The 25,512-nt window shown below is 43.3% G+C and overlaps 2 protein-coding genes across 2 annotated transcripts in view; one reads left to right on the plus strand and one right to left on the minus strand.

The window, feature by feature from the left end:
* Positions 1-18,079, minus strand: part of hacd2 (3-hydroxyacyl-CoA dehydratase 2) — a 43,364-nt gene extending 25,285 nt beyond the window's left edge. Inside the window, exons 1-3 of the mRNA XM_043694260.2 lie at positions 17,940-18,079; positions 11,387-11,504; positions 420-438 (exon numbers count right to left, since the gene is read on the minus strand). Of these exons, the coding sequence (XP_043550195.1) occupies positions 420-438; positions 11,387-11,504; positions 17,940-18,067 (265 nt within the window). The 5' untranslated portion in view covers positions 18,068-18,079. The remainder of the gene's footprint in view (positions 1-419; positions 439-11,386; positions 11,505-17,939) is intronic.
* A 5,978-nt stretch (positions 18,080-24,057) lies between these two features.
* stam2 (signal transducing adaptor molecule (SH3 domain and ITAM motif) 2) overlaps positions 24,058-25,512 on the plus strand; it is a 100,878-nt gene continuing 99,423 nt past the window's right edge. The window contains exon 1 of the mRNA XM_043694253.2: positions 24,058-24,416. Within this exon, the coding sequence (XP_043550188.2) occupies positions 24,377-24,416 (40 nt within the window). The 5' untranslated portion in view covers positions 24,058-24,376. The remainder of the gene's footprint in view (positions 24,417-25,512) is intronic.

Genomic DNA, 25,512 nt, shown 5'->3' on the forward strand with positions numbered 1-25,512 from the left:
AGATGAAACTTCTTCATCTGATGAAGATTTGGAATTCTCTACCCCAGAGAACTGTGGAAGCTTAATCACTGGAGGATATTCAAGACGAAAATGGATAGATTTCTAGATGGTGTGGGGGGTAAATGGCAATAGTTTGCTTGAATAGCAGTTGACAGGTCAAGTGACCTACTTTCCCTCCAATTTCCTGTCTCAAATCTAGTGAGACCCAACAATAATTCAATAAACCTGATCCTTCCAGTTGGTTAACTAAACCAGGGTTTTAAAAATACACTAGCTCACCAAGATAGAGACATACCATCTGATGCATGAGGGTTTGATGAACATGCAATACTGTCCACCATATGGAAAACTAACTTGTGATGGACTTTAAAAAAAATCAAATGGGGGGGAGAAAAAAAAAAAGAGAGGTGCATACATACCTACAGCACAATGAAGAATCTGAAAGAAAAAGGAGACAAGTCAAATATTAAACATGGTGCTGCTATTCTTTCAGCTATTTTGAAGAGGAATTATAGAATGTACAGGATAGCAGGCTCTATTGTTAAACTGCAAAACAACCCATTCGTCAAACTGCTCACTGTTTTCCTATCATGGGACGTGGGTGCCAATGATAAGGCCAGCCATTGCTGCCCATTCTTAGTTTCTCTTAAACTGAATGGCTCGTCACTTGAGGACAGTTAAGCGTCAAACAAATCACCAAATCCCATTCGAGAAGTCATTCTCACACAAAAGCCCATGAAAGAATATTAAATTTCAAGTTACGTTGGAGATTCTTGGCTATGTACCCTATCCATACCCCTCATGATTTTATAAATTTCTACAAAGGCGGCTAAGAGGGGATTTAATAGGGACATACAAGATGATCAGAGCATTAGATAGGGTGGACAGTGAGTCTTTTTCTGAGGATGAGATGTTGGCTTGTTCAGGGGGCACAGCTGCAAATTGAGGGGTGATAGATATAAGAAAGATGCCAGAGGCAGATTCTTTACTCAGTGGCAAGGGTGTGGAATGCCCTGCCTACCAATGTAGTTAACTCAGCCACATTAGGGAGATTTAAACAGTCCTTGGATAAGCACATGGATGATGGAACAATGTAGGGGGTTGGGCTTAGATTAGTTCACAGGTCAGTGCAACAGAGGGCTGAAGAGCCTGTTCTGCACTGTACTGTTCTATGTAGGTCACCCCTCAGCTTGACACTCCAGAGAAAGTAGCCCCAACCTATTCAGCCTCTCCCTATAGCCCCAATCCTCCAACCCTGGCAACATCTCTAAATCTTTTCTGAACCCTTTCAATTTTAAATCTTTCCTACAACAGGGAGACCAGAACTGAACATAATTCCAAAAGTGGCCGAACCAATGTCCTGCTTAGCTGCAACATGACCTTCCAACTCCTATACTCAAAAGTGTACCGCAAGCACACTAAACACCTTCACTACCCTGTCTACTTGAGTCCAATTTATCCCAGTTAAAAACCTTCACAAAAAACAAACAAACAAACACCCTTATATCACCAGTTTAAGATTCAACTGCATCCCCCCCCCCCAAACAAAAAAAAACAGACTTTTCGTCAAACTCAAATCAAGATTGACTACTGCTCCCTCACGGCAAGTGTCACCTGAATGACTGCCACAAAGACATGTACAATATTCAAAAAGCACTCAAAAGCCCTCAATAGGCTAAAATCGAGAAGTGGTTTTCGGCTAGATACCTGTTTTTCAGCCAGGATAGTGCCACATAGAATAGGAGGCGGTTATAAATCCATCCAAATTGAAGCCATACTCCAGAGGTCCACAGGGTTGCTCTCAGAGCAAGAGCAAACCATACTAACTTGTATATATCACATTCCTGAAGGGCTTATGCCCAAAATGTCAATTCTCTTGCTCCTCGGATGCTGCCTGGTCTGCTGTGTTTTTCCAGCACCACATTTTTCAACTCTGGTCTCCAGCATCTGCAGTCCTCCCTTTCTCCTGTATATATCACAAGGCAACCGTGTGCCCTATTCACAACGTTTTCTGCTACCTACCTTCATTTCATAATGAAAATTTAACGCCGATACCTCGGTTCCTCATTCATAATTTCTATAAATTGCAAAATAGAGGTCCCAGTACTGGTTCCTGTGACAGCTCTTGTTACATATTGCCAATCACAAAGAACATCTATTTATGCTGTTTGTTTCCTATTAGCCATTCAATATTCTATCCACGGCAGTGTTACCACACCTTGAGTTTTTATTTTCCACAATAACCTTTGTTTTCTTTGATAAGGTGCTACAGAGATAAGGGGAATTTGAGGGTCGTGACACTTTGAAACTCTGCCTCAGAAGGTGATGACAGGTCATTGAATCTTAAAAGGAGGCAGACAGTGTCTTGCTAGGCACAGGGGAAATCACTGGTTTTGAAATAAGCAGCAGTGTGGAATTTAAAACACTAGCAGATCAGCTATCATTGTATTGAATGACAGAGCTGGCTCATGGGGCCAAATGGCCGACTTCTGCTAATTTGGGTATTTGTATCTGTTCATTAAGAGTAGAGGATATTTCAGACTGCAGCTCTGACAATCATTTGTGTCCTTGTCTTTTTGAGGTCTTCCCTCCTTTCTATTTCCCGATTTACAGTTTTTTTTGGGTGCTACCTGTATCTTTTATAGTGAGGACCAATGCAAAATACCTTTAAGCGTCGGCTCCCTATTGTGCATAACACTCCACATTCCTTTGCTATACAAGACCAGTGCTCACAGTCAACTCTTGTAAAAATATTTGTACCAATTTTTGATTTTTAAAATATTTCAGGCTAGCTTTCCCTCATACTATTAATTTTCATTTCTGATGAATCTTAGTCATTCTTTGCAGTTACTTAAATTCTGTACAATTCACTGACCTATCACTTGTCCAATGTCAAATTAAAAAGCACAAGGTTTAAACTTTTCGGATCCAGCATCCTTGCTTAACTGGAACTTTGGACTTCTTGCTTGTTGAAATGAATTCTGTGTTCTCTCACTAAAATGTCTGCAGCTGCATCTCCATTGATTATCCCTTAATCTAATTTGGCAGTTCATTGCCGTGAGCTCTGTCCTCATCTTTTTAACTGTTCTTATTCAAGTTTTAAATAAGAATCTTGGGCCCACTTCTTTCAAACAGAACGCAAAACTCAAAAATATTACAAAGACCTTCACTGTTTTTGTGGTGATGATATATTGTTTACATGAAACCTTAACTCAGTTCACCTCTTCAGATGTCACCTGACACATGGGTCTTCCCAGTACAGTCTGTTCTGATATAACATGATCCCATGTTAAGAAAATCACATATTAGCAGCACTATTTAAACCAATGGGACCAGAATCACGTTCTAGCCAATACAAGGGAGGGAGGTTCATGTTCTAGAAAGAATGGTCTAAATTCTTCAATTGCATTAGAGCCAATTCACAAACAAAAGCTCATTATAGCAGAGCCAACTGTAGTCAACGTATTACATGATCAATTTTCAGTTAATTGTATGGCCTTGACTGTGCAAATTGGGCTGCAATGTTGCCTACTCAACAATTAGTCAGAATAACAATGCAGAACTGGCTGACTGGATTATTCTGGCACATGCTTGGTGAACCAAATATCTCCTTCTGTTCTGTCCTGCCTATCTTCCACCTCTTCCTGTCTGACCTTTGAGCTTGCAATTGTGCTCAGGACATATTACATTATTCCACCTGGGATGAGCAGTCCAGAGCTAAAATGTTAACCATTCCTTCTTCCTCCACAAATACTGCCTGATCTGTTGACTAAAATCCAATGATGTATTTTCTGTACAATGAATCACATTGTTCTGCAAGGTTATAAAGCAGACTTGGGCATTTCACGGCCCGCAGGAGTCAATCTTAAATTAGAACATAAATGAAAAAGTATTTATGCCATGCACACAATACAACTGTTGCTTTTGTTTTGAAAAGGATGCATTTTTTTAATTTATGCATGGATGCACATGTCCATGTACGTGCGTGCATGAACAGCTAAATGTGATGCTTGTTGGCTAGCCTTCAAAATGTCAGCTCACGCCAAAAAAGGAAGGTTGATACAGAACGCTGCGTTTTTAATGAGACATGGACTGCTAGATATTTATTTACAGAAATCAGAGGTAAAGCAGTGTGCTTGGTTTGTGGTGCACAGGTCGCTGTGTTCAAGGATTATAATTTGAATCGCCACTACGTGACCAAACACGCCGAGAAGTACAACTTGTCTGATCAAGAGTGGGCAAGGGAGTCGGATGCTATGCTAGCTAAGCTGCATAACCAAAGACTTTTTACTAAACTTCACATATCCAGAGATGCAGCTGTCAAGACAAGTTATGTCATATCCCACAAAATCTCCAGAAACAGTAAACAGTTTTCTGATGGAAAGTTTATTAAGGAGTGCTTGTTGGACTCTGCAGAACTAATATGCCCGGAGGAAAAAGGAGGCATTTCAGAATGTGCCCCTTTCCTGACGCACTGTAGCGAGAAGGATTGGGGACATTGAGAGAAATCTGGAGCTTCAGCTGCAGCAGAGCAGTCAACTTTGACATTTTTCCCTTGGCTTTGGAGGAGAGCTGCGACACACATGACACAGCCGAGCTACTCCCCTTCGTAAGTGGGATAACTACGGACTTTAAAATCACAAAGGAGCTGGCAGCCATGCAGTCAATGAAAGGAACAACAACTGGTAATGATTTGTTCATGGAAGAAAATGCATGTTTGGACACTTTGGGACTAAAATGGGACAAGCTGGTGGGTGTGACAACAGATGGTTGTCCAAATCTAATGGAAAATAATGTTGGACTCTTAAAGAGAATGCAGGATAAAGTGACAGAAATTGACCCTGAACAGAAATTGGTATGTTTGCATTGTATTATACATCAGGAAGTGTTGTGTAAGTCAGTGTTAAAAATTAACTATGTGGTTGATGTTGTAACTAAAATCGTTAACTTCATCTGGGCAAGAGCTTTGAATCACAGGCAGTTTGTTGCAATTTGAGGAAAATGAGACTGAACATCGTGACATAAGCTACCACACAGCTGTCAGGTGGCTCAGCCTGGGCAAAATGCTGAAAAAAAGTGTATAGGACCTGAGAGAAGAGATTCAAGATTTGTGTGAAGAAAGAATGGCAGTCCACAGCTTTCAGATGCAGGCTGGATTGCAGACCTTGGTTTTGCGGCGGTTGATGTGACTGCACTTATGAATGAACTAAATGTGAAACTGCAGTGCAAGGGCCTTATTGTGCCTAAAATGTACAACTTGGTAAAGGCTTTTATGAGAAAGTTGCAGCTTCTCAAGCCAAATGGAGGACAACATTCTCACCCACTTGCCAACACTGAAGAAAGCTGCACCTTCAGCTGATCACCTCGACAGGTACTGCGTGGTGAATTTAAGGCAATTTCAAGACTTTAAAAAATTGTTAAGAATGAAATGCACATGATTTTTTTCCCATTTACATGCAATGTGGAGAATGCACCTAGTGATGTTCAGCTTGAACTCATTGACCTGCATTCTAACACACTTCTGGCAGAGTACTTTAGATCAGTCTCACTGCTCGATTTTTACTCTTCCCTCAAAGAGGAGAACTTTCCACACATGAGGAGGCATGCTCAGAAGATTCTAGTCCTCTTTGGATCCACTTATATATGCGAACAGACATTCTCAGTGATGAAGTTCAACAAATCCAAATACAGATCCTCCATCACTGATGTTCACCTCTCAGCTGTCCTTTGCATATCCACTTCAGATATTCAACCAGATTTCAGTGCACTTGTTCAAGCCCAGAACAGACTGGATTTTTCTCACTAAAAAAAGTAAAGTGAACTGAAAAACATCAAAAGCACTTGCTGCTTTTTGTATAGAGTTGTTTGTAATACTGAACAATAATGAAACAACCTTTCATTATTGGTTTGAGAGATTAACATGTTAAAAATAAAATGAAATATTGAAATTGTTTTTACTGTTTATTTCTTCTATATTTGACCTACTCCACAATTTCATATCTTTATTGTAACAGAATATCCTTATTCTTTCATTCTAAGAACCAGTGCAAAACTATATAATTTAGTACTTTTTACAATGGAAGAAAATTAATACTGAGCAGAATTAATGTTCAACTTATTGTTGGTTTGACCCTCCAACATAACTCAGGTTTCTCATGTAGCCCCTTGGAAGAATTAATTGTCCACCCCTGTTATAAATGGTACCATAAAATTCAAACAATCCTTGGATAGCACGTTCCAAACCCATGACCACTTGAAGCTAGAAGGACAAGGGCAGACGATGTGGGAACACCAGCACCTCCTGGAGGTTTTACTCAATGCTACTCACCATCCTGACTTGGAAATAAAACATCATTCCTTCAGTGTTGCTGGGCTGCCACCAGTTTCTCAAGGACAATTAGGATTGGGCAATAAATATTGGCCTTGTCAGTGACACCCACATCCCACAAGGGAATTAAAAAGGGCAAGTTTTTCAAAAAATGGTTATTCATTTTTGCAATTCTCTCCTCCAGAGGTGAATCATTGAATTCATTCAAGACCAAGTTAAGTAATTTTCCAAGCAAAGGACTAAGAATTATGGGAATGGAAGTGAAAGCAAATCTGAGGCTGCAATTAGAAGAGCCACTATTGAATTGAATGCTGGAGTAGACTCCAGGCCAAGCAGTTCCCAATTCTTGAGAGATACAAGTTAACCCTCTTCCAACCGATTGTTAAAGAAAGTTCAACAGGACATTAGGAATAGGATTTTGATGGAATGCAGCCTGAAGTAGATACTAAGTCAGGCTTTTCCAGTTTCCACTAATCATGCATGCCAATTAACCCCCTCAAACAACTCTTCTCCAATCAAAGCACCATTTCAAGCCATCTTGCAATTGTTGACGTATCCAGCACAGAAACAGGAGTTTGGCTCAACTTGTCCACACTGATCAGGTTTTCTAAACTGAACTACTCCCATTTACCTGCATTTGGCCTATATCTGTCTAAACCTTGCATTTCCACATACCTGTTCAAATATCTTAAAATGTTGTAATTGTAAACGACCACCAGTTCCTGTGGCAACTCATTCCAAATATGAATCATCCTGTGCGAAAAAGTTGCCCCTCAGATCCCTTTTAAATATTTCCCCTCTCACCTTAAAACTATGCCTTCCAGTTCTGGACACCCTCACGATTGGGGAAAAAAAAAAATGACCTTTGTTATTTACCTTTGTGTTCCTCAATTTTATAAGCCTCCAAAATCTCACCCCTCAACTTCCTATGCTCCAGGGAAAAAAAACATCCCAGCTTATCCAGTTTAATAACATCATTCCTATAGCAAGGCGACTAGAGTTGTACATACTGCAAATGTACTACAAACTCTGACCTAGTGTTCTCGTCTTGTCCAGTTTTTATTCACTTGTAGGATGTAGGCATCACTGGCAAGGTGAACATTTATTGTTCAAACATGGTTGGCCTCACCAACATCTTGTACAACTGTAACATTATGTCCCAGCTTTTATACTCAAATGTTCTGACAAATGAAGGCAAATGTGCCAAACGCCTTCTTAACTATCTTGTCTACTTGTGACAAAACTTTCAAGGAACCAGCACCCCTTGGTGTCCTTGTTCTATAACACTCCCCAGGGCCCTACCATTAACTGTGCAAGTCCTGCCCTTGTTCATCTTACCAAAATGCAACTCTCATTTATCAGAATTAAACCCCGTTTGCCATTCCTCAGCCCACTGGTCCAGTTGATCAAGATCCCATTGAACTCTTGGATAAACTTCTTCACTGTCCACTATACCACCAATTTTTGGTGTCATCCAAAACTGACTAACCGTTCATAAATTCTCATCCAAACAGCTGATAAAACGACAAAAAAAAAAAAGTGGAACCAGCACCAAAATCCTATGGAATACCACTGATCACAGGCCTCCAGTCCTAAAACGTTTCACCACCACAGTCCCTACCATCAAGCCAATTTGTATTCAGTTGGCAAGGTCACCTGAATCCCATGTGATCTAACTTTACTAATTAATCTACCATGCAGAACCTTGTCAAAGATTTTAGTAAATGTCTACCATGCTGCCCTCAATCTTTTTGGTTGCTTCCTCAAAAACGACAAATCATTGCCCTCACGTAACCACACTAATTATCCCGAATCAATCCTTGCCTTTCCAAATGCATGTAAATCTTCTCTTTCAGAATCACCTCTAACAAGTTATCCACCACTGATATCAGGCACAAATCTATAGTTCCTAGGCTTCTCCTTATAGCCTTTTTTAAAAATGAAGGCACGATGTTAGCCACACTCCAGTCCTCTGGCATCCCACTCAATTATAGGTGACAAATATCTTTGCTAGGAGCCCCGCAATTTCTTCTGTAACTTGCCACAACGTCCTAGAATACACTCTACTAGGTCCTAGAGATTTATCCACTTGTGTTTAGAACTCTAGCATCTCTTCTTCTGTAATGTGAAATGTTTTCACAACATCAAAATTTATTTCCCCAAGTTCTCCAGCCTCCTTTTCTCTTCACAGTAAATGAATATTGCATGTAAATTTTTACTATCTCTCCCATCACCTCAGGTTAAAAAAAATCAATGAAGTCATCGATGTTGGAGGCCCCATTCACGTACTGCTCTCAATATACTTGTAGGAACTCTGGATTATCCTTAACCTTATCTGCCAAGGCTATTTCATATTCCCTCTTTGCCCTCCTGATTTCCCTCTTAAGAATTCCCCAACACTCTTTGTATTCTAAGAGATTTATCTGATCCCAGTGTCCTATATCTATAATTCTTTTCTTACTCTTGAAGAAATGTCAATATCATTATTCATCCATTGCGCCTCTGAACTTTTGAAAGTCTCCCACTTGTCAGCTGTCCCTTTACCTACAGTCTACTCCAACCAACTTCTGAAAATTCTTGTCTCATACCATTAAAAATTTTCTTTACTCCAATTAAGAACTTAATTTTAATGGAAGGCTTAGCCTCATAACTATTTTAAAATTAACAGAATTATGATCACTGGTCACAAAGTGTCCCTCTAACACTTCACTTATTTCCTGAGAGGAGATCAGGTTTTGCTCCTTTTCTAGTAGAAGCATTTACATAAAAATCATAATCAAAATTTTTTGAACACATTTAACAAATTCCTCACCATCCGAGCCTTTAACACTATGGCAGCCCGGGTCAATGCTTGGAAAATTAAAACCCCCCACTATTCCAACCTTATCATTCTTACATACGTAGAGAGGTCTCTGATATATTTGCTTCTCAATGTCCCTCTGACTATTGGAAGACCTATAGTACAACCCCATCAAGGTGATCATCCCTTTCTTATTTCTATTTCTACTCAGGATGATCCCTCAGAAATACCGTCTCCAATTACAGTAATGAATGCTTTCCTTAAATCAAGAACAGCACTCCCTCTGCTTTTGTCTCCTTTTCCATCCTTCCTTCCTATAGGATGGAAAACCCAGAACACTAAGCTGCCAGTAACGTCCTTCTCTCAGCCAAGTTTCTGTGATAGCTATGACATCCCAGTCCAATGTTCCCACACATGCCCCAAGTTTAGCCTTACCTGTAATGAAATTAATTCAATTCTTCAGAGTTACCTTATTCTTAGACTTACTCTTTTCTGATTCCAAACTATCCTCATCTATCTTTCTATTGCGCTACTTCGGATCCTGCCAACCCTTTCCAGTTCAGGTGAAAACCATCCCTTCGGAACAGGTTTTTCCTGCTTCAGAAGAGATCTCAATGATCCAAAAATCTGATTCCTGGCACATTGGCAGGAGAAGTGGTGCATTGATTTCTCTGTTCATTTTTTATTCCTACTCTCATGAGAATGTGGTAATCAGATAAACCAGAGAGAGTACTACATTGGAGGTTTGACTTTTGAGCCTTCTACCTAACCTCTTCTATTCACTACAAAGCCTTAAACGCTTTTGTTAACTATGTTGTTCTACCTCATTTATCTTCTTGGCCTTTCTTCATAAACTTCAGTGCTGACTGTACCTAATCAGCCCTTGTTTTTTGACAGAGGTGTAGTCTCAGAATCTCCTCCAACTTACCCACCACTAATGTTAGGCGCCCCAGTCTATAGTCCCCTCGCTTTTCCTTGCAACCTTAAATGGCACATTAGCCACTCTCCAGTCTTCCGACGCATGACGCTTTGCAGCTGATGATACAAATACATTGACTAAGGGCTGCACAATTTCTTCCCTAGCTTCTCACAATGGTCTGGGATACATTTGATCAGGTCTTGGGGATTTAGCTACCTTTGAGTGTTTAAGACTTCCAGCACCTACACTTCTGTCCTATTGCAGATGTAGTGGGAATTAAATAAGATTTTATATTAAAGAAAGAAATCACAGCAGGAGTAAGTTGATATCTTACAAGCTAGTACTGTAAGCACATTTTTTGCAGACGTAAACTTTGATCACCACAAGGGTCCATGCCAGGGGGTGTGACTGAAAAGGAATCTAAGGCCTGTAACAGCCTTGGCAGCATACAAAAGTGCAAACAGATTCCTGTAGACAGAATAAGAGAAAGACTAGGACTGAAGATTTCTGTTTATAGTAAAAAATGAAAGGTAAGCAACATATGCATATGTAATGACAGGGCTATAAAAGGTTGATGGTTATCTGCATGTGTCAGACAGACAACAGGCAATTCTGTTTAGCCAGCCTAAGGTAGACTCTCTTCAGGTTATTTGAATAAAGCTGAAGTTCTTTGTGGGCAGCACGGTGGCTCAGTGGTTAGCACTGCTGCCTCACAGCACTAGGGTCGATTCCCACCTGTCTGTGTGGAGTTTGCGCATTCTCCCCGTGTCTGCGTGGGTTTCCTCTGGGTGCTCTGGTTTCCTCCCACAATCCAAAGATGTGCAGGTCATGCTAAATTGCCCACAGTGTTAAGTGTGTTAGTCAGGGGTAAATATCAGGTACTGGAATGGGTTTCTCTTCGGAGGGGCGGTGTGGACTTGTTGGGCTGAAGAGCCTGTTTCCACACCGTAGAGAATCTAATCTTAACCTGCACACCAAAGTCCTCCTGTGGTTTGTGTAGATTAACCACAATATAGCCAGGCATTAACCAGCAAAATTTCAGTACCAAAACAACTAAGCAATTGACAGTTCTTGCACCATCCAATAGGGGCAGAAACATTACACAATCCCTGCTTGGTTCTAAGATACAAGATGGTTGATGTGTTCATAAAGGATTACATCAATTTTGAATAATAAGCAGTGCTGCCATTACCAGAGGTACAACAGAATTGCTGAGCTACAAACTCTGCAACAGCACAAGTTGAGTGAAATAAATATTACAACATGTTTATCACATCATGCCAAAGGAGGCCCCAGCCATAACTGCTCTCCATAAAAGGAGACCATATGTATTACCCACCTCCAGCAACGCTCCTGTCTGAAAGAACTTCAGTGGCTTCTCGATGGAATAATAAAGACCATGGTATGTGCCCCTTGCCAAGCCAGCTCGGATCAAACCCACTGCGATGACCAACCACCTGAAGAAACAGAATATTTATCAAATAAAATTGCTGTACTGTGACATCATTCAGCTCAGCAGCAAACCTGGTGTCAGAGCCATTAAGGGCACCAGGATCTCTCTTTTGGTTAATCCAATTTATTTAGCTACAGTATTGGAGCAGCAGTTCCTACTTGCACAGTGTTAAGTTGTCTTCACCCACATCAGTTGCAGCTCCCCTTCACAAGAGTCCCAACAGTTTCAAGCCTGTCTCAACACCAATGACTCTTTCTTTATACTCTTATGTGATGTAGGCGCTGCTGGCGAAACCAGCATCTGTTATCCATCCCCAATTGCCTTTGAACTAAGTGCTTTGCTTGGCTATTCCAGAGGACAGTTCAGAGTCAACCGCACATTACTGTGTATCTGGAGTCACATTTATTAAGTGAGAAAGTTTGCAGCCTTACATGTTATACATCTGCTAAGGAAATGCAGGTAAGTGCTTGACCGGCAGCTGGGGAGGGGGGCATTTCATTCACTGACTGAGGGGTGTCAGGGACAGACAGCCAGGACTGAAGCCAGTGGAAAGAGTAACTTTGTGGTCTGATTTGAGTGAACATTGGTTTGTCATGGATTGAATGTTTGTGCGCTGCGCCCTGGAGCTCGACATCTGGGAATGTTATGAATTGAATTTGCATTCTGGGGAATCAAAGATGATTTTAAAAGAAAAAGCCATTCTGTAGGACAATGATATTAGACATGTTAGCTGAGCAAGTTTACCTCATGACCTTTCCACATAGTTTAGACTAGTTCCTTATTATGATGCACAGTTAAAAGGAAATGTTATCAAGCCAAAGCAATCGGCCACTTGGGCTTGATCAAGGTTTCCCACTTTGACATGCACGCAGCTTAATTCGTCAAGCATACACAAACCAGTCAATGAGTTCCTCTTCTTCTGCAAACTTTTTGCCATTTTATTGCTGCTTATCTGATTAAGGACATGTGGCGTTTTTGTAACTTTAATACCAAATTTTGTATAAAAGATAGCTTGTTTGCAGCAATAAGGAGAGTAGCCTGAGAGCACTCTTAGGGGTAAGAGCTGGCACTGCTAATCTGCCAATAGAGTTAGAACCTTAGTTCAAGCCTGGCTTGTAGGTATCTATCTTATAGGGTAACATAGATGCCACTGGTAAATAAAAAAAAGGTAGTAATTTAAACTAAACTGTCTGTAAGAGTTTTATATTCCAGACTACCACGGAGTACAATCTCCGGGATGAACCGAGAGAGGCTTGTAGGTCAAGTCCCGAGATTCCCAAGCCGTCTCAAATTGGTACTTCAAACACAAGAACAACAGATTTCCTTCCCTGAAGGACGCGAGGGATCCAGATAGATTAAAACAAACAATAATTGGTCATTGTTGCGATGGTCACTAAGACCACTTTACAATTCCGGATATCTGCAGTCTCCAAGCCAGAACAATTAATAGATAGATATAGTTAATAGATTGTCCAGACACAGCAGGGAGTCATGACAGCTGAGCCTGGACCTGGTTTTGAATGGTCATGCAGAATCTTAAAAGTCTAAAACCATTCAGCCCAGCATACCTATGCCAAGAACAAAAAACAAGAATTGCTGGAAAAGCTCAGCAAGTCTGGCAGTTCTATGCAAGGGTCACCAGTCCCAAAACATTAACTTTGATTTCTCTCTACAGATGCTGCCAGACCTGCTGAGCTTTTTCAGCAGGTTTTGTTTTTGTTTTTGATTTTGATTTACAACATCCACAGTTTGTTGGGTTTTTATATCTGTTTAAAAAAAAGTTGTCTAATTTAGGTTCACACTCCAGCTCTTTCCTTCCACGTTATTCCACATCAAATCAACATTCCACTTCATTACTGCCTTTCAGGAAGCCCCTTCAGAATCTGCCACTCAAGCACATGGACTGCAAAGGTTCAAGATAACAGCTCACTATTAGCTACTCAAGGCAACCGGGGATGAGCAATAAATGCTGGCCCAACCCATGTTGCATTTTAGAAAAAAAGTAACTTGCCCCAGATCTTAACAACCCACTACGTAAAAACATCTCCTTTCTAGGTTTTTTTGCAAATTATTTTAAACCTAAGACTTTCTCCTCCTTCCTTAATCTAAACGTGATTTTCTGAATACTGCCATTCATTTCCAACACCTTAACCTTTCATACTCCAAGGGGAAACAATCTCAGGTTCTCTAAGTTGTCCACGTAATGAGAAAGCCCTTTGTCTTTGGCATTATGCTGCTAAACATTCCAGAATCTCCTCTAAGACATGGAAATTCTTCCTAAACAGCAGTGTTCAGAATTGTCAAGAGCACTCCATTAGACACCTAATCAAGGATTTGTAAAGGTTTAACATGACTTTCTTTGACTTTTATGCATATAGTTGAAAATGCTTACATTTCGGTTACTGGCTTATTAATTTGCCCTGACACCTTCAAAAGACTTGCAGCTTTTCCCAACTTGCATCCCATGTGTGCCTACACAGGTCCTTCCAAACCAGCAATCACTGCCAACTAGAAAGGAAAGGGCAGCAAAACTGTGGGGAACACCAAGCCCCATACCATCCTGACTTGAAAGTGTATCACTGTTCCTCACTGTCACTGGGTCAAAATCCTGGAATTAGTAACTAACACTACAGGTGCACTTGTACCCCTCGGACAGTCACATTTCAAGAAGGCAGCTTAGTATCACTTTCACTAGTGCAATTAGATGGTAAATAAATGCTGACCTAGTCACACCTATATTCTGCGCAGTGATCTATCTGTGGTTTAATCAGGGCTCTGTATATAACTATGATTCAATCCCAGGGCTTCCCAAAGTGGAGGTCAGAAGCACAGTGGAAGTCACAAAATGAAATTGGGAGTTCCAAACTCCAGGACAGCAATGACTGCTGGGGAACTCCGACTCCTCTCTCACTTATCTTCTCCCTACTGACCTCTGCGTTCATAGAATTTTCCCTCCAAGTTTTCAGTTTTTAAGTGAGGTGACAGGGTCAATATAAGACATCAAGTGGGCTCATGGTCAAAATTTGGAAAACACTATTCTACCCACTCATACTCTATTCCTTGAAATAGGGCATGTGAATCTAAGATCATCATATTTTAAACGCCAGCAACATATCTCTTTTCAGTGATATTCAGGTCATTTATGTAAAGACAAGCATTTTTGGACATTATTAATAGTAACACATGACTTCAACCATCTCACACCTGCTGTATTATTCTGCTGCAACAAATGTTTAAGGTTGCAAACCAAATAATATAAACCTCAAATCAACAAGAGGTCAGCTACTCCTTACTGACTGAGGCAGCAGATTGGGGGAGTGCTTGTTAGGTTTCCATTTCCGATCAGGAAAAGATATTTGCTATTTTTCTTTTTTCTGCCACCCTCCCCCCTTTGTTTCTCCAACACTCTGTACTGCAACAAAGGCAGAAGGCACTGATAATTGGACAAGTGTAATCTCTTGGCACTTTCCTAAAATAGACTCATTTATGAGGACAATGTATGAGGTTAGCAATACTGGAGTAAATGCAGAGGGTAATCACGTCTGAATTCCAGGTCTGCTTAATAATTAAAAGAAAATTCATTCTGAAGCTCATTGAAGTTTGCACCTTGTTGTAAAGTGTGTTTAAAATCAGACACAAAGAAAAACTAATTAAACATTAACAGAAAAGCAACTAGCAAAAAATACATTTTAGCAGATTAGAAAAGTTTCAAAGATGGAGTTCTCTAAATGTTTTTAAAATGGGTGTCTCGATTCTTGATAACCTTCAGATCCATACTTATCAGGGACTGACTGAAATGTGAACTACAAATTACAATGACCTTATTAATGGGGGGGTGGGTGGGGACAGGCTAGAGGGGCTGAATGGCTTCATCCTGCTCTTAACTTGCATGTCTGTTTAGTAGAAGTTTGTAATTTCATACCCAAAGAGTAATTAATGTGACATCAATTATGGATTTTAAAAATTCAGATATTATCAAAAACCTAAAGGGATATAGGGTAAATTTAGGTATGTGGAGCTTGGTCACTGATCAACCATTATTTTATTTAATGGTGAACAGGACTCAAGTGCAAAATGGCTCCTTTTGTTCCTATGCTCCCTTCAAACTCCCAGAGTTGGTGTCCTAGTCAACATTTATCCTCAATCATCATCATCTAGAAGATTTTATTCCTGCAATGTTTATGGAAACTGAATGCACATGAATTGGCTGCCACAGTTTCCTACAGTCACTACATGTCTGGAGAGATCCCAATACCCTACAAAAGCCTTTCTGCTTTTTTTTTTGTTTAGAAAAAATATGTTTATTTCCTTCAAGAGCCTTTTTACTTTGTCAAATAAAGAGGCTCTTTGGCCCATTGTGTCTATGCCAGTCAAACCATCCCGTTTTCCAGTCAAGAGTGTGGTGCTGGAAAAGCACAGGTCAGGCAGCATCCAAGCAGCAGGAGAATCGATGTTATGGTCATAAACCCTTCATCATCCCATTTTCCAGCACTTATCCCTCAGCCTTGAATGCTATGGCATGTCAAGTGTTTATCAAAGTAGCTCTTAAGTGTCTTGAGGAGTCCCATCTATACCAATATATTAGGTAGCGTTCCTGACACCCCACAAACTTCAGGTAACAATATTTTTCTCAAATCACCTCTAAATCTCCTGCGCCTAGCCTTAAAACCATGCTTCTGGTTATTAACCAAAGGGATAGTATACATGAGGTCAGGCTGCATCCAAGGAGCAGGAGAATCGACATTTCGGGCATGAGCCCTGCTTGAGGAAGGGCTCAGGCCCGAAAAAGATTCCTGAAGGGCTCATGCCCGAAACGTCGATTCTCCTGCTCCTTGGATGCTGCCTGACCTGCTGCGCTTTTCCAGCAACACATTTTCAGCTCTGATCTCCAGCATCTGCAGTCCTCACTTTCTCCCGGATAGGTATACATTCCGATTTAAGTGCGGCACTGTGGCTAGCACTAATGCCTCAGCACAAAGGACCCAGGTTCGATCCACGCCTTGGGTGACTGTGCAGACACCACACAGACATTCTCCCAGTGTCTGGGTTTCCTCCATAATTCAAAGCTGTGCAGGCTATGCTAAGTTGCCCATAGTGCTAGGTGGACTTGTTGGGCCTAGTGGCCTGTTTCTATTCTGTAGGGAACTAAACTAATCTCTATCATTGCCCCTCTAAACATTTCAGATCAGCCCTTCCCCAGCCCCCACACCTCTCAGCTTTACTGGCTCTAAAGAAAACAATCCCAGTCTATCTAGTCTCCCTTCATAGCTGAATTAATCCAGCCAAGGAAATATCTTGGTAAAATTTCTTCCTCAGCCTCTCTAGTGTAATCACATCCTACCCTATAGTCCAGTGACAAGAACATTGTGGCCTAACAAATAAACATTACACCCAATATGCCTTTTAACCACTTTATCTACTTGCCCTGCTGCCTTCAGGGATCTGTAGACATGTACACATAGGATGCTTTGTACTTCCTAGAGTCCTACCATTCAATGAGTACTCCATTGTCTTGTTGCCCTCCCAAAATGTCTCATCTCACAATGATCTGTTACAGAATAATCAGCACATAATTACAAGTTACTGCATTGCATGCAAAAGTCACAATTGAGAGGGCTATAAATAAAGACATCTTTTGATAACCTTAAACATTCCTTTCTCCCCAAGGAAAGTGAAATGTCAACTTTTGCATATACTGCAAAGGACAAACTGGCAAAAAAAAATCGTTAGTTTCAATCCAAGGACAGAGACTCAACTTGCTTGCTGATGGCTGCCATTTGGAGAAAACACATTTGCTCCAAATCTCCAGTAAAATATGTACCAAGCCCCTAGTTTGCTTTCACTATTGCCTGCAAAGCTTGCCAACTTCGTTCAGCGGCAAGTTCAATCTGTACCACCCAAAGACCCGAAGAGTAGAGTTATGACAGAACGAAATCAGTTGGGTTTCGTAACACGGGAACAGAAAAGCAGAACAAAGTTCGCTGTCGCGTTATAACAGTATTCACCAGCAATTAGCACCTGGACGTACTTAATCACTAGCGCACATGCGGTTTCGGTGGAAGGAAAGAAAAAGGATTTATTTTTTTCTTCCGATGCGCTAATGTGCCGACCCTTGCTGCATTTAAAATGCAAGTCCCGCAAATAACAGCCGTTTCCCTCCCAGGGCCACTGTAATAGGGTCACTCACTTAGGAACCTTTCAGAAATAGGAAATAATCCAGCAAGAGAGGGGAACACGGAGGAGTAACGTGGTTTGGATTTGGAAAGTCATTCATTACTAAACCTATTGCATTATTATGATAATAATTAAGTCAACACTGAGGGATAGCAGCGGCTTTTAGACGCTTATCGAGAGAAATGGTAATTTGCCAACAGTCCCTGGGCCGGAATAGCGGACTGGGATCGGTCTGGAACCCGGCTTAACAAGTGCAAGCTCTCACCCGGCCGTCATTACCACGTTGTAGATGACCATGTAAGCAGTGGCGAGGGGTCCCGGGCCCCTTCGTTTCCTCTGCGGCCCTTCATGAGCCCCACGTTGATGTTCGAGCCCAGTCCCAGCCGACGCCATGGTGATCAAACCGTCACTGAACTACTGCGCCTGCGCAGTATCTACCCCCAGGCTGACCCCACCCCGTCTTCATGGATTGGCTGACTATTGATCCCGCCCCCCGCCGCATGTCACCCTTGATGCCGACCCTATAACTGGATGACCCCACCCCTCCTCATTGATTGGCTGACTACTGATCCCGCCCCCCCGCCGCATGTCACCCACCTTGGTGCCGCCCCCAACACCGGATGACTCCTCGTGGATTGGTTGACTACTGATCCCGCCTCCCGCATGTCACCACTTGGTGCCGCCCCCTACACCGGATGACCCCGCCCCCTCCTCGTGGATTGGCTGACCACTGATCCCGCCTCCCGCATGTCACTCTTGATGCCGACCCTACACTGGGGTGACCCCACCCCTCCTCATTGATTGGCTGACCACTGATCCCGCCTCCCACATGTCACTCTTGATGCCGACCCTACACTGGGTGACCCCACCCCTCCTCATTGATTGGCTGACCACTGATCCCGCCTCCCACATGTCACCCTTGGGGCCGCTGGCTGGAGGGGCTGACTTTGAATTTAAACATCACCCAACACCAGGTTATAGTCCAACAGGTTTATTTGGAAGTGCTAGCTTTCGGAGCGTTGCTCCTTCATCAGGTGTTTGTGGAGAATAAGATCATAAGACACAGAATTTATAGCAAAAGTTTACAGTGTGATGGACCTGAAATTAATATATTGAAAAAGACCTGGTTTGGTTGTTAAGTCTCCCATCTCTTAGAATGACCCATGTTGGTTTCAGTTCTTTCATATGTTAATCCCAGAACTTTTTACAAATTACATTCTCAAGTGAACTTTAACAACAGCCGTCAAGGCGGCCCAGAAGGTGTAAGGTGCCTGTGCGAGGCTGTCTGTGCCCCAATGTTCAGACTGATTCTCATCTTTTAAAAAAAATTTTACAGAATCTTACATGGATCCATGCAGTTTTTGAGCAAAATGAAATGTAATTCTGCAAGTATAAATTCACCCCACAAACTTATTTGTATGTGGGTGTGTGTGTGTGTGTGCAGGGTGTATGAATGTCTGTGAGAGAGTGTGTGTATGGGAATGTGTGTGAATGTGAGTGTAAAGAGGTATACGTCTGTGAGAGGATGCGTTTGAGCTTGTGTATGAGAGGTCTCCGTGACTGCATGGTTCTGTAGGTGTGTATGCCTGCCCATAAGAGTGTGTGTGCCTGTAGGAGTGTGTCTGTGTATGCGTCTAGTGCAGTGGGGTCACCTGCAGTGTGGCATGAACCTTGGGTCCCGGTTATGGCCATCCCCATGGGTACTGAACTTAGCTGCCAGCCTCTACTTGGCCACTTTTGTTGTTCCTGATGAAGGGCTTTTGCCCGAAACGTCGATTTTGCCTGTCCTCAGATGCTGCCTGAATTGCTGTGCTCTTCCAGCACCACTGATCTAGAATCTGGTTTCCAGCATCTGCAGTCATTGTTTTTACCACTTTTGTTGTTGCCTGTCCAAAGTCTGCCTTGGAGGATGATCATCCCAAGGTCCGAGGCTGAATGTCCTGGACTGCTGAAGTATTCCCTGACTGGGAGGGAACACTCCTGTCTGTTGATTGTTGTGCCATGTCCATCCAACTTTTGCCACAGCCTCTGCTCAGTCTTACCAATGTACCATGCCTCAGGGCATCCTTGCCTGTAATGTATGAGATAGACAACGCTGGCCGAGTTACATGAGTACCTGCCATGTACATGGTGGAAGGTGATTAGATTAGATTACTTTACAGTGTGGAAACAGGCCCTTCGGCCCAACAAGTCCACACCGACCCACCGAAGCGCAAACCACCCATACCCCTACATTTACATGGGGAGAAAGTGCAAACTCCACACAGTCAGTCGCCTGAGGCGGGAATTGAACCCGGGTCTCTAGCGCTGTGAGGCAGCAGTGCTAACCACTGTGCCACCGTGCCGCCCACATGTAATGGTGTTCCTACATGTAATGGTGGTATCCGTGTCGACACTCTGACACATCCCAGTGGCCCAACATTTCAACTCCCCCTCCCACTCTGCTGAGGACATGGAGGTCCTGGGCATCCTTCACCGCCGCTCCCTCACCACCAGACGCTTGGAGGAAGAATGCCTCATCTTCTGCCTTGGAACACTTCAACCCCAGGGCATCAATGTGGACTTCTTCAGTTTCCTCATTTCCCCTTCCCCCACCTCACCATAGTTCTAAACTTCCAGCTCAGCACTGTCCCCATGACTTGTCCAGACTTGTCCTACCTGCCTATCTCCCTTTCCACCTATCCACTCCACCCTCTCCTCCCTGACCTATCACCTTCATCCCCTCCCCCACTCATCCATTGTACTCTATGCTACTTTCTCCCCATCCCCACCTCCTCTAGCTTATCTCTCCACGCTCCAGGCTCACTCCTTTATTCCTGATGAAGGGCTTTTGCCCGAAACGTCGATTTCGCTGCTCCTTGGATGCTGCCTAAACTGATGTGCTCTTCCAGCACCACGAATCCAGAATCTGGTTTCCAGCATCTGCAGTCATTGTTTTTACATCTTGCAGAGTCTACCGTGACACGGTTGTTTGGTGTTGTCCTGAAAGCTGGGCAGTTCGCTGTGAATGATGATCTGTTTGAGATTTGGTGGTGTTTAAAGGCAAGAAGTGAAGGCATGGGAAAGGTCTTCTTGGCGAGGTGCTCATCCTCATTGATAATGTGTTGCAGACTGCGAAGAACATGGCGTAGTTTTTTGGCTGCTGGGAAGTACTGGACAACGTCCTACCTGCCTATCTTCTTTCCATCTATCCATTCCACCCTCCCCCCGCCCCCGACCTATCATCTTCATCCCCTCCCCCACTCACCTATTGTACTCTATGCTACTTTCTCCCCACCCCCACCCTCCCCTAGCTTATCTCTCCACGCTTCAGGCTCTCTGCCTTTATTCCTGATGAAGGGCTTTTGCCCGAATCGTCGATTTTACTGCTCCTCGGATGCTGCCTGAACTGCTATGCTCTTCCACCACCACTAATCCAGAATCTGATTTCCAGCATCTGCAGTCATTGTTTTTACCTAGTTGATTTTAACCCTACTGCGAATCCTCTTGCAAGGATGCCTGCCTTGAAGAAGTTTTCCTCCTCTCTCTACAAGAATCTCAGGGAGTCCCTCTCCCACTGCAACTCCCAGGTCATTTCCTCTGCCCTGAAGCTCTTCAAACATGTCCTGAAACAAACTCGCTACCACAGTCCATCTTCCACCTCGGAACACTTCAACCCCAGGGCATCAATGTGAGCTTCAACAGTTTCCTCATTTCCCCTTCCCCCACCTCACCTTAGTTTCAAACTTCCAGAGCTGAAAATGTGTTGCTGGAAAAGCGCAGCAGGTCAGGCAGCATCCAGGGAACAGGAGAATCGACGTTTCGGGCATAAGCCCTTTCAAACTTCCAGCTCAGCACTGTCCCCATGACTTGTCCTACCTGCCTATCTTCTTTTCCACCTATCCACTCCACCCTCCTCCCTGACCTATCACCTTCATTCCCTCCCCCATTCACCTATTGCTACTTTCGCCCCACCCCAACCCTCCTCTAGCTTATCTCTCCACGCTTCAGGCTCTCTGCCTGTATTCCTGATGAAGGGCTTTTGCCCGAATCGTCGATTTTACTGCTCCTTGGATGCTGCCTGAACTGCTGTGCTCTTCTAGCACCACTAATCCAGAACACACATCCTACAGACAGGCACACACACACTCCTACAGACCCATACACTCACACAGACCCTCTCTCATAAACAAGCTCTCTCTCATATGCTCACACATACACTCCCACACACCCTCTCACAGACGTATACCCTCTTATACTCACACATTCTCTCATAGACACTCATACCCCCTGCACACACACATATAAATTTGTGGGGTTTATTTGTACTTGCAGAATTACATTTTATTTTGCTCAAAAAACTACATGAATACACGTAAGGTTCTGTAAATCCCTTGTTTTAGATTAGAATCAGTCTGACCATTAGGGCACAGACAGCCTCACACAGGGCAGCTCACACCTTCAATGGATTATGAAGTTAAAAATCACACAACACCGGGTTATAGTCCAACAGGTTTAATTGGAAGCACACTAGGTTTCGGAGTGTCGCTCCTTCATCAGGTGACAGTAGAGGGCTCAATCCTAACACACAGAATTTTTTAGCAAAAAATTTACAGTGTGATGTAACTGAAGTTATACATTGAAAAATTGATTGTCTGCTATTGGAAACATTAGCTTTCGGAGCGCCATTCCTTCATTAACTTTGTACACCTCAGTCCAACACCGGCATCTCCAAATCAATGGATTATCTGGGTCGACATGACACCTATCATTAAAGTTTACTTGAGAATGTAACTTGAAAAATGTTCTGGGATTAACATATGAAAGAACTGAAATCAACATGGGTCATTCTAAAAGATGAGAGACTTAACAGGCAGGTCTTTTCTTTTTCAATATATTAATTTCAGATACATCACACCATAAACGTTTGCTATAAATTCTGTGTCTTATGATCTTATTCTCCACAATCACCTGATGAAGGAGCAGCGCTTCGAAAGCTAGTGCTTCCAAATAAACCTGTTGGACTATAACCTGGTGTTGTGTGATTTTTAACTTTGTACACCCCAGTCCAACACCGGCACCTTCAAATCATGACCTTGAATTGCTACTCACACATTTTTCCCCCCCTCCATACTGCCCCCTGTACTGGCTGACATTGAATTGCTACTCACGCATTTCCCCCCACCTATACTGCCCCCTGTACTGACTGACATTGAATTGCTACTCACGCATTTCCCCCTCCATACTGCCCCCTGTACTGGCTGACATTGAATTGCTACTCATGCATTTCCTCCCTCTATACTGCCCCCTGTACTGGCTGACATTGAATTGCTACTCATGCATTTCCCCCTTCATACTGCCCCCTGTACTGGCTGACATTGAATTGCTACTCACGCATTTCCCCCCTCTATACTGCCCCCTGTACTGGCTGACATTGAATTGCTACTCACGCATTTCCCCCTCTATACTGCCCCCTGTACTGGCTGACATTGAATTGCTACTCACGCATTTCCCCCCTCCATACTGCCCCCTGTACTGGCTGACATTGAATTGCTACTCACGCATTTCCCCCCTCTATACTGCCCCCTGTACTGGCTGACATTGAATTGCTACTCACGCATTTCCCCCCTCATACTGCCCCCTGTACTGGCTGACATTGAATTGCTACTCACGCATTTCCCCCCTCCATACTGCCCCCTGTACTGGCTGACATTGAATTGCTACTCACGCATTTCCCCCCACCTATACTGCCCCCTGTACTGGCTGACATTGAATTGCTACTCACGCATTTCCCCCTCTATACTGCCCCCTGTACTGGCTGACATTGAATTGCTACTCACGCATTTCCCCCCACCTATACTGCCCCCTGTACTGGCTGACATTGAATTGCTACTCACGCATTTCCCCCCTCTATACTGCCCCCTGTACTGGCTGACATTGAATTGCTACTCACGCATTTCCCCCCTCTATACTGCCCCCTGTACTGGCTGACATTGAATTGCTACTCACGCATTTCCCCCCTCTATACTGCCCCCTGTACTGGCTGACATTGAATTACCGCCCATGCGTTAAAAGGGGGCAATACCGCCCTCCTGACGGGATGACCTTACATCGCCGCACCTGCACTGCACCCCGTCGACACTGCCCTCTGGACTAGCTGACAGCGAACTGCCTCTCCTGCCTTTCTCCCAGCTTGACTGTCCCGACACCAGTACATTGCCCGATGCTGGCTGCCAATGAATTGCCATGCCTCCCTCGACGCTGCCCTCTGGCCGGGCAGACAGCGAATTGCAGTGGCCGTACATGTGGTGATACTGCCCCCTAGCTTGGCTGAGTCCTTCTGGAGGACCACGCGACGACCACCTCCAATGGAAGAAAGCGGGGCGGAGACCAAGAGGAATCACCTGACCGGCGTGAAGTTATTATTTATTTTATAATTTCTTCACATTCCACCAACTCCCTTCACATCTTCGCTCGACGCCATTTCGACTCCCGGAGTGGGGGGGGGGGGTGTGTGAGGTGAAAAAGCTAAGAATAATTCCCGGCCTTTAGCTGGTGAACGAAAGTGTGGGATTTGGTCGGAGGCCTCGACTGTTAGGATGTTCCAGGGGCTGGCGGAGGGGCGACTGCTACGGGCTTCGAGCTGAAGAAACGCCGCGGCCTGATTGCGGCCCACCTCCAGAAGGCTATTTCTCACTTCTTTTTCCTTCTGTGAACCCAGCCATGCCCTTCTTCGCCGTTAACCCCTTCGACCAGGATGTCGGTAAGTTATTTGTGAGGGACTTTGTGTTTTATTTTAACAACACTCCCCACGCTTTCGGCTTTTAAAACACACACACACACAGAGTTATGTAGGTGACACATCACTTCTAAATGACATGATTATATCAGCTTCTGGGGTAGCCAAGGGGTCTACAGGAAGCGGGAAATGTTGCCCGGGGATTGATGCAGCATCCAAGGCAGCCGTTCGGCCCCTCCTCCCCTGAGCCCCCCACTTTTTTAAGCCCCCCCACTGCAACTTCCTCATCTTCCCCACCCCCAAAGGATTTGTCTGGGTTTTCTTTTTAAGAATTACTGGTGAATTTACATCCTTTCAGCCACTTGTTGCGTCAGAAAATGTTCCCTAATTTTCAAGAATTGTGATTTTTTTTTTTTGTTTTTTAAAACAAAACTTGATTTCTTTATCTTTCGTTTTCTGGTAACTGGTCCTTCTGTCACTCAAAGCTGCTTCTCATTTGCTCCGCTGAAATTTTTTGAGCAACTTTTGTAAGCTCTCATCTTAGTCTGTCAAATAAGAGTAGTTAGAGGCGTAGAGATGTACAGCAGAGAAACACACCCATAGAAGAACTTATACACACACAAGGTGATAGAGGTTTGGAACTCTCTTCCCCAAATGGTAATTGATGCTAGATCAGTTGTTAAAAATTACCTGTGTTAGATGTAAAGTTTGTTAAGCAGTGGTATTAAGTGATATGGGCCTACGTTGGTACATGGAGATAGGTCACAGATCAGTTATGACCTCATTGAAATTGGAGCAGACTTGAGGGGCTGAACGGCCGACTTGTATTCCTGTGTTCCAAAATGCAGCAGATGCTCAAGATGGACTATAAATAGAAAGTGCTGGAGAAACTCAGTAGGTCTTTACTTTTATTTTTCATCTTGTCTCCCTCTGCTGTTGGGACAAGATGAGAATACTGCAGTGTGTGAAGTAGGAGGAATCCATTCAGACTCATGAGCTTTCTTCGCTGTACATTTTAAGATCATGGTTGAACTGATCTTAATCTGAGCTCCACTTACCTGTGTGTCATTTCTGCCACTACCCCTCCTCAAAACTCTCAAATTTCCTGTGGTTTTAAAAA

This window comes from Chiloscyllium plagiosum, unplaced genomic scaffold, assembly GCF_037043375.1.
Source record: "Chiloscyllium plagiosum isolate Xiang-an unplaced genomic scaffold, Cpla_swu_hap1 HiC_scaffold_7, whole genome shotgun sequence".
NCBI lineage: Eukaryota > Metazoa > Chordata > Chondrichthyes > Orectolobiformes > Hemiscylliidae > Chiloscyllium > Chiloscyllium plagiosum.